The 9488-nt window shown below is 42.7% G+C and overlaps 1 protein-coding gene across 1 annotated transcript in view; it reads left to right on the top strand.

The window, feature by feature from the left end:
• LOC101852875 (alpha-1,3-mannosyl-glycoprotein 4-beta-N-acetylglucosaminyltransferase A) overlaps positions 1-9488 on the top strand; it is a gene marked incomplete at its 3' end in the record, with an annotated part of 46173 nt that overhangs the window by 35064 nt on the left and 1621 nt on the right. The window contains 4 exon segments of the mRNA XM_035972068.1: positions 1267-1457; positions 3058-3191; positions 5292-5341; positions 8951-9064. Coding sequence (XP_035827961.1) covers positions 1267-1457; positions 3058-3191; positions 5292-5341; positions 8951-9064 — 489 coding nt within the window.

Raw genomic sequence — 9488 nt, forward strand, 5'->3', positions numbered from 1 at the left:
TTTTTTGCAGCAAAACTGTCTCAAAACTGAAAAAAATCAAGGGCGCCTTGCTCTGGAGAATATTTTAAAGAATCTTTTGGCGAAAACCGCATATCAATCGATGCAGCCATTAAAAAGCCTTTTGAATAGCAAAATTCGGCCACCACAAATAGATAATAGAATATTATAATGTCTTTTCAACTCCTCGCGCACACACACACATAGGGAGATATTACAAACAATACAAATCCAACAAATATAAAAATTTGAATTTGAAAAAAAAAATTCACTTCAACTTTCCACAAGGTTTGCCCTCTACTAATGACCAGTTTGAACAAATCCTGCTCGCTAGGTGGCGTTCAAATCACAAGGCATACCATAATACAGTATTATGATATGATAAGTATTTCCTGTGCATGGCTTTGGGTACTTGTTATAGTGTTCTTTATTAGAACAAACGTTACTTTTTTAAAGACGACAAAGTGGATGGTTGGCGGGTGCTCTGGTGTGGTTTGCTCCTTTTTTCCTATCAAACATCTACCGTTCTTATCTCTCTCTCCTACTTCTTTTTTGTGTTTGTTACTCTCTTGTAACACCTCTAATCTCCGGCACTTATGTGACCGTATTGTGTTGCAAGTGCCGTAAAACTCTTACTAAAACTAAACAGAAGAAGAAAACTAAGATGAAAGCAGAAACAGTTTCCGGTACAAGTTTCTAAAAGCCAGTGTTTCTTCACGTGTATGCGTTCAGTGTTGCTGGTTTAGTGTCCATGCTGAAAATGGTAGGAATGCTATCTAACTATATTGTAATGCTATCTAACTATATTGTATTGCTATCTAACTATATTGTATTGTTACCGAATGCTCATTAAAAATGTCTTATCTCGGAGTATATTTAGACTTGGTGCTGTTGAGGCTAGAGAGGTGAGCAGAGTAAGCCTGATTACCCGTTTGGACTTCTCTGTTGACATCCACCACTTGGCGCTCATATGACTTTATGCTGTTGCGAGCGCCGTAAAACCTCACTAAAACAAACAGCAGTATACATATTGGTAGAAAAGGAGCAAGATCGGGTTAAGAAAAGGGGGAAAAAAGAGAAGTGTGTGTGTGTGTGTGTATGTGTGTTTGTGTGTGTGTGTGTGTGTGTGTGTGTGTGTGTGTGTGTGTGTGCGCGCGCGCGCGTGTAGAAAGAGGTGGGGGTGTGGAAGCGGAAGGGAGGGAGTATGCATGTCAGCAAAATCTGGAACATCGACTTTTTACAACATATTTCTTTTTTCTTCGTCAACAGTCGATCCAACCAGACGACAATATTGGAGCCCGGAGCAGAGAACAATACGCTCACAGGGACGCCGATCAATCAGACTTCGATTCGGGAAATTCCAGTGGAACTTCCCGGGGTGTACACCTACCTACCCCACACGAGGGGAAACCCCGATGCCTTGAGGCCTTTGGTGGAGGTGTCCAAAGGGAGGACAGATGGTGAGGAAATATTTATTATCTATACTTATTATATTTGTGAAAGTCCGTCACTTTCGCCCCCTATAACGTTGGAACCACTTAACTTTCGAATAAAAAAAAAATTAACGGGGATTCAGAATCATTTAAAGGGTGCACAATTTTAAGGAGGAGTCTTAATTCACTCTAGTTTAATTTTCAGTTTTTGGTTAGTTTTGTTTAGATCTAATCTTGGGAAAGTCCATCTTCTTAGACGCCAATGTGAACAAGTGAGGTTTTTGTTCACTAGCCGTGTGCACTGGTTCCACACCGTTGAAATTATGGAGTGTACAACCGTGAAAGCGGAATAGAGAATCAATAATAATTTGTGCATCTATTATATTTGGCAACTTGGAAACACATATGTCACTTTTCTGTCAAGATGTATTGCTCCATTGCAGTAGAGTGTTTTACGGCATTAGGTCAAATGAGCGCACGGGAAACCTTGAACATTTTTCAGCTGTTGGGAAATTTTGAATTTTGCCCTGGTGGCGGCTGAAGCCTACATTTATCAATTTTATACCATCAAGGGATCTTTAACGTGCGCAACTTGCACACGAGATCTCCGAGATTTGTTGCCCTTGTCTGATCAGAAGGCTAGGAGAAGATCTTTCCTACAGGAAGATCAGGGGTGTGGCAGAAAGAAAGCAGTAAGGAGGAGCCAAGGAGTAGCAGTAGAAAGGCTGCAGAAGGTTAGGAGCCCAGAGATGGGGCAAAGGAGGTGAGGGGGTGGGGGCAGAAAGTGGAGACGAAAGCAGACGACAGAACATTGCTAGAGAGCAGGAAAGGATTTGAAAGGAGACAATTTTAGAGAAGAAAATTGTTCCGTCGCTACCTGGATTCGAACCTGGGACCTTTGATTGAGAGTCGAACACCTTAACCTTTAGGCCACGAGAGTCCCCGAATGGCGAGTGCTGTGGTGTGGTTTGCTACTTCCTTCCTATCAAACATCTGTCATCCTTTTTTCTCCAAATCTCATACTTTTTTTGTGTTAATTACGCTCTCGTAACACCTCTTATCATGAGCACTTATATAACCTTATAGCGTTGCAAGTGTCTTAAAACACGGTTTTTTAAAGATAAGATAAGATACACCCTTACTGTCCAGATCTTGGCACTTTGGTTTGTTGTTTTACCACGTACACACGCACGCATTCGCACACACACACACACACACACACTCTCTCACACACACACACACACACACACACTCTCACATACACACACACTCTCTCACACACACACACACAAACACTCACACACACACGCACACACACACACACTCACATACACATACACTCACGCACACACGCACACACACACACACACACACTCTCTCTCTCTCTCTCTCTCTCTCTCTCTCTCTCTCTCTCTCTCTCTCTATCTATCTATTTATCTATCTTTCTTTCTCTCTCACACACACAGAGACAAACACCCCCCTCCCCACCCATACACACACGTACTAAAACAAAACAAAATAACCATCCCCCCTTTCCTCCCCCCATCCTCCCTTCTCCCACCTCCCTCCTCCTTCCCCGCCCCCTCCTCTCTCCTCCCCCTCCCCCCTCCCCCTCCTCCCTCCTCAGTTCAACTGGTCATCGGGATACCAACCATCCATCGTACCGTGGCGGACTACTTAGAGGAGACCCTTCACTCTCTCATCTCTAACCTGCCACCTAGCGACGCCAGACAGTGTCTCATTCTGGTCTTTGTGGCCGAGGTAAGGAGGTATATGTCCTGTCATTACTTCATTTCTTTCTTTCTGTCTTTCTTTCTTTCTTTCTGTTTCTGTTTCTTTGTGTTTTCTTTCATTCTCTCATCTCTAACCAACCACCCAGCGACACCAGACAGTGTCTCATTTTGGTCTTTGTGGCCGAGGTAATTGTCCTGTCATTATCTACTTTCTTTCTTTCTTTCTGTCTTTGTTTCTTTCTGTCTATCTGTCTTTGTTACTTAGAGGAGACCCTTCACTCTCTCATCTCTAACCTCCCTCCTAGCGACGCCAGGCAATGTCTCATTCTGGTCTTTGTGGCAGAGGTAAGGAGGTATATGTCCTGTCATGATCTACTTTCTTAATTTCTTTCTGTCTTCTTTCTTTCTTTCTGTCTTCTTTCTTCTTTTCTTTCTTTCTTCTTCTCTGTCACGAAAGAACATGTCGGTATGTGGTACGAACCATCATGGTGGACGATGTCTGGTGCAGATTATGAACCATCATTGTGGACGATGTCTGGTGCAGATTATGAACCATCATTGTGGACGATGTCTGGTGCAGATTATGAACCATCATGGTGGACGATGTCTGGTGCAGATTATCTGACCCTGGATGAAGAAAAGTCGTGGTGAAAGAACTGGAGGGGAAGGGAATACAGTTGTGGTTTTTTTGTTGTTGTTGTAGTTTCTGGGTTTCTATGAAATTTTTTGGTTTATTTGTTTGTTTGTTTATTTGCTTTGCTTGGCACTTACTTGACCAAAATTGGGTCAATAGTGCCGTAAAATACCTACTCAACCAATCATTCATTGTTTGTTCGTGTGTTTGTTCTTTGGGGTGGGCAAAGAACAGATGAACAGATAAATTTAGTGGGTGGTTGCCGGTGCTCTGGTGTGGTTTGCTTCTTCTTTCCTATCAAACATCTATCGTCCTTATCTCTCCTCCTTCTTTTTGTGTTTGTTACTCTCTTGTTACATCTCTAATCTTCGGCACTTATATGACCTTATTCTGTTGCAAGTGCCGTAAAACACTTACTAAAACATGGGGCAGCATCCGACCTAGAAAACGTGTGATGAATCATGGTTGCCAAAGTCTGATTTAGATCTGGTTCTTGACGAAGTAAAGTATCGGATTGAGAACTTGAGGGTAAACTAGCCTTTTTCTTTGGTTTCCTTACTTTATTTTGTTTTGCTCTGGTTATTTTTTAAAGAGGGTGGGGGAGGGGGGGGAGGGGGGGGGGAGGGGAGGTGCAGCATCCGAGCAGAGAAATGTGTAGCCGACCCAGGGCATGAGATGTCTGGTGCTTGAGTTGGAAAAGTATATCTATCGGTTAAAAAAGTTGAGGGCAACATAATCTGTTTTGTTCTTTGAATATATTTTTAAACTCCTTCTTTGCATTCCAACATCTATCGTCCATACCTCTCCTCCTTTTTTCATTTCCAACATCTATCGTCCGTACCTCTCCTCCTCCTTTCATTTCCTACATCTATTGTCCATACCTCTCCTCCTTCTTTCATTTCCAACATCTATTGTCCGTACCTCTCCTCCTTCTTTCATTTTCAACATCTATTGTCCGTACCTCTCCTCCTTCTTTCATTTCCAACATCTGTCGTCCGTACCTCTCCTCCTTCTTTCATTTCCTACATCTATCGTCCGTACCTCTCCTCCTTCTTTCATTTCCAACATATGTTGTCCGTACCTCTCCTCCTTCTTTCATTTCCTACATATATCGTCCGTACCTCTCCTCCTTCTTTCATTTCCTACATCTATCGTCCGTACCTCTTCTCCTTCTTTCATTTCCTACATCTATCGTCCGTACCTCTCCTCCTTCTTTCATTTCCTACTTCTATCGTCCGTACCTCTCCTCCTTCGTTTCTGTGTATGTTATACTCTAGTGGAGTGGACCTCTAGTTTCCGGCGTTTTCTTGACCTATCTGTGTTGCAAGTGCTGTAGAACTCCAACTAAAACTAATACAAAGAATACACAATACTATTCTGAACGTTAATGACCCCACACTATTCCGAATCTTTCAAGAACCCACACTATTCCTAACCGTTAATGACCCCACACTATTCCTAACCGTTAATGAGCCCACAATGTTTTGTCTTCAGCCCTGGAACGTGACTCGTGTCAACCTGACCGTCGCCAGACTACAGAACAAGTAAGACATTTCGTTTTTGTTGTTGTTTTTACAAGGTTATTCGCGCTCGCAACTTCATAATATTGTTGCCATTAGATTCCTTGCCCCCAAAACATACCCTTAGACTCCAAAATAAAGTCGATAGCAGCATTTGACCCAGAGATTATCGCAAATGTAGATGTCAAATGCCGGCCATTTCGAAATCCAATATGGCGGACATAAAGAGAGAATTCCCAGTGGCCCAATATGTGAAAATATTTGCGACATGTTAATATACATGTGTGCTCAATTTGGTGCTTGTATCACAAAATGGACAATATGTTTGAATATTTGGGCCAAACCGCCCCACTATAAGGTCATATGAGCGCCAAGGGGTGGATGTCAACAGAGAAGTCTAAACGGGGAATCAGGCTTACTCTGCCCACCTCTCTAGCTTCAACAGCACAAAGTCTGCTTCGACTATCAAGGCACCCCGGAAATAGCGGGTCACAAGAGTGTGACAAACATACAAAAGAAGTAGAGGAAAGATGACGATAGTAAGGATGAGGACAGAAAAAGCAGCAGTTCCCCCTATGTTGTTCCGACACAGAATGAGCATGACATTGATAAATCAGCCCATTTACAATTCTATTGTGCATAAGAACATGTTAATATTCCCCCTTTGGGAATGGCCTAAAGACACTTCAGTCAGTAGCACTGCCCTGGTTGGGGGAAGGGGGGTGCAAGATATCTCTGTTCTAATATATATATATAATATAGTATCTCGTTACTTCATTTACATAACGTTTATCGGTAAATTACACGTCTTTAGTGCGGTCAAAAATTCGTGGCGCAACTTATCCTCAAATATCTCTTTAACGGGGGAATCAATGTCAACCATATTTTGCACAGCAGATTTTATCAATTTGTCTTAACTTAATCATATTTTTTCACAACAATTGAGGCTCGATTATAGAACTTTTCTTCATAAATTTATATGAAATACTATAAATCTCCATCAAGCAGAAAATGCGATTGTTCACAGCGCTTCCCGCTTCTCACACACATTTTGTATACGCATATGGCCTACGTCACAGCTCGCCAATGACACTTTTTAGTGGCAAAACTCCTTACAAAAAGAATGTTTCCTAAATATACGTTCAATAAGCATACTATTGCGATAAGAAAAAAAGACAGACTTGATTTTAAAAGCTATATTGCGAGAGCTGTAAACTTTTTTAATCTGTAGAAACCATCAACAGAGATTTTTTAATTAGTATTTATTATGGAATTTTCTAGAATACAGTGCGCAGGAGTTTTCACCTGTTAAGACAAATCGATATATAAGTCAGTGTGCAAAAGTTGGAGAATCTATGTGCGATAGGTAAGGAGATATTTCACAATACGTTGCGCCATGTATTTCTGACCGCACATAGCTCTGATAAAGTTTCCCATTTTTATTTGCTTTCCCCTTGCTGAGCATAGAACTCTTTTTACATAGCATCGGTTTTCCATATCGCACTCGCTGTGAACACAACAGCACCACTGTAGAACCAACAGGCGGAGCAATCAGCTAGTCTGGAGCAACTCACCAGAAGAAATCAATCATTAGGAATCAATAATAATAATACGCCTGGGCTGGTTTTCGAGGTCCATTTTTTAATTATCCAACAAAAAACCAACAACAAAAACAAACAAAACAAAAAATAAAAAATAAAAATAAAATAAAGAATATAAAAGTCGATATTCTGTGGTTCAAGTGTGAATGCCAGATTATAATTATATTTTTTACTCGTTTATTGAGATTGTGATCGTGGAGGTAAATAAGACGCAGAAGTGAGTGGGAGTGATCATATCCCGTGATACAAAGCTTTGTCTCAGGGACTTGAAGTGAGTGGGAGTGATCATATCCCGTGATACAAAGATTTGTCACAGGGACTTGGAGTGAGTGGGAGTGATCATATCCCGTGATACAAAGATTTGTCACAGTGACTTGGAGTGAGTGGGAGTGATCATATCCCGTGATACAAAGCTTTGTCTCAGGGACTTGAAGTGAGTGGGAGTGATCATATCCCGTGATACAAAGATTTGTTACAGGGACTTGGAGTGAGTGGGAGTGATCATATCCCGTGATACAAAGCTTTGTCTCAGGGACTTGGAGTGAGTGGGAGTGATCATATCCCGTGATACAAAGATTTGTCACAGGGACTTGGAGTGAGTGGGAGTGATCATATCCCGTGATACAAAGATTTGTCACAGGGACTTGGAGTGAGTGGAGAGAAAAGGGGTGTGCAAAGAACAGATAAACTTGATAGGAGAAGCAGACGCAAACAGACAGACATGCACACAGGCAGACAGAGAAACAAACCCATGTGACTGACATATTGACTGATAGATAAACAGACAGACAGACTGAAGATAGATAGATAGATAGATAGATAGATAGATAGATAGATAGATAGATAGATAGATAGATAGACAGACAGAAAGCCAGCCAGCCAGCCAGCCAGTCAGCCAGCCAGCCAGCCAGCCAGCCAGACAGACAGACAGACAGACAGACAGACAGACAGACAGACAGACAGACAGACAGACAGACAGACAGACAGACAGGCTTTTACAACGTACCCTATCTTTGGAAAGAGGGTGCGGTGGCGGAGCGGTTAGTGCGCTCGTCTCCGAAGCGGAAAGTCCAGGTTCCAGCCTCGGTTCGGACACGGATTTTTTTCGCTCCCTCCTGCCCACCCAGCAGTAATGGGTACCTGACTTCGTTAAGATTAAGATTTAGTAAGAGTTTTACGACACTCGCAACACAATAAGGTCATATAAGTGCCGAAGATTAGAGGTGTTACAAGAGAGTAAAAACACAAAAAAGAAGGAGGAGAGATAAGGACGATAGATGATAGATAGGAAAGAAGAAGCAAACCACACCAGAGCACCCGCCAACCACCCACGTACCTGACTTCGAGTTGGGAAAGTAAAGGCGGTGTGGAAAGGAACTGGCCACCCTACCACAATATGCCGAAGGCCCAGGAAGTTGTCTCACTAACAAGGCAATCCCCAAAGTCCGGATCGGATGCTGGAACAACTTTACTCTTTACTTTGGGCTCTCGTGGCCTAGAGGTTAAGGTGCTGGCCTCTCATTCAAAGGTCCCGGGTTCGAATCCGGGTAGTGACCGATAAATTTTCTTCTCTAAATTTGTCTCCTTTCACTTCCTTTCCTGCTCTCTAGCAATGTTCTGTTGTCTGCTTTCGTCTCCTCTTTCTGCCCCCACTCCCTCATCTCCTTTGCACCCCTCCTCTGGGCTCCTGATTCTTTCTACAGCCTTTCTACTGCTACTCCTTGGCTTTTTTTTACTGCTGTCTTTCAGCCACACCCCTGATCTTCTGGTAGGAAAGATCTACACCTAGCCTTCTCGGACAAGGGTGAAAAATCTCGGAAGGCCCGTGTGCAAGTTGCGCACGTTAAAGATCTCTTGGTGGTCTAAAATCGATAAGAGTAGGCTTCGGCCGCCACTCGGGTAAATTCAAAATTTCCTACCAACTGAAAAGGTTTTATGTGTCCCGCGCGTTCATATGACCTTATGCAGTTGCGAGCGCCGTAAAACACTTACAAAAGTTTTTTAAAATCCTCTTTACTTTATCTTTGTCCAGGTTTCCCTCGGAGATGTCCTCTGGTCTACTGGACGTGATCTCTCCACCGCCAGATTTTTACCCGGACCTCGACAGACTCAAGATCACCCTCAACGACTCCAAGGACAGAGTCAAGTGAGTTTTGTTTTGTTTCTGTAAGATTTTACGGCGCTCGCAACTGCATAAGGTCATATGAGCGCCAAGGTGAGTTTAGTTTTATTAAGGTTTTACGGTGTTCGCAACTGGATATGGTCATATGAGCGCCAAGGGGTGGATGTCAACAGAGAAGTCCACACGGGGAATCAGGCTTACTCTACTCATCTATCTAGCCTCAACAGCACAAAGTCTGTTTCGTGAAGTGAATACTGTTGCATAATGTGGAACATTGGGCTGAAAAGGATGAAACTCAGGCTAGAAAGGCTAGACTAGAAAGGCAGTGGTAGACCTCCAAAAAAAAAAAACTTGCTTGGATGTTGCCTAAAAGGTTTTCCTTGGCAATAATAAATATCTTCATCAAAAGCCATTCACCTAGATCTTGACCAGAAATTGCATCCCCCCC

Source organism: Aplysia californica, unplaced genomic scaffold, assembly GCF_000002075.1.
Source record: "Aplysia californica isolate F4 #8 unplaced genomic scaffold, AplCal3.0 scaffold00572, whole genome shotgun sequence".
In the NCBI taxonomy this organism is placed as follows: domain Eukaryota; kingdom Metazoa; phylum Mollusca; class Gastropoda; order Aplysiida; family Aplysiidae; genus Aplysia; species Aplysia californica.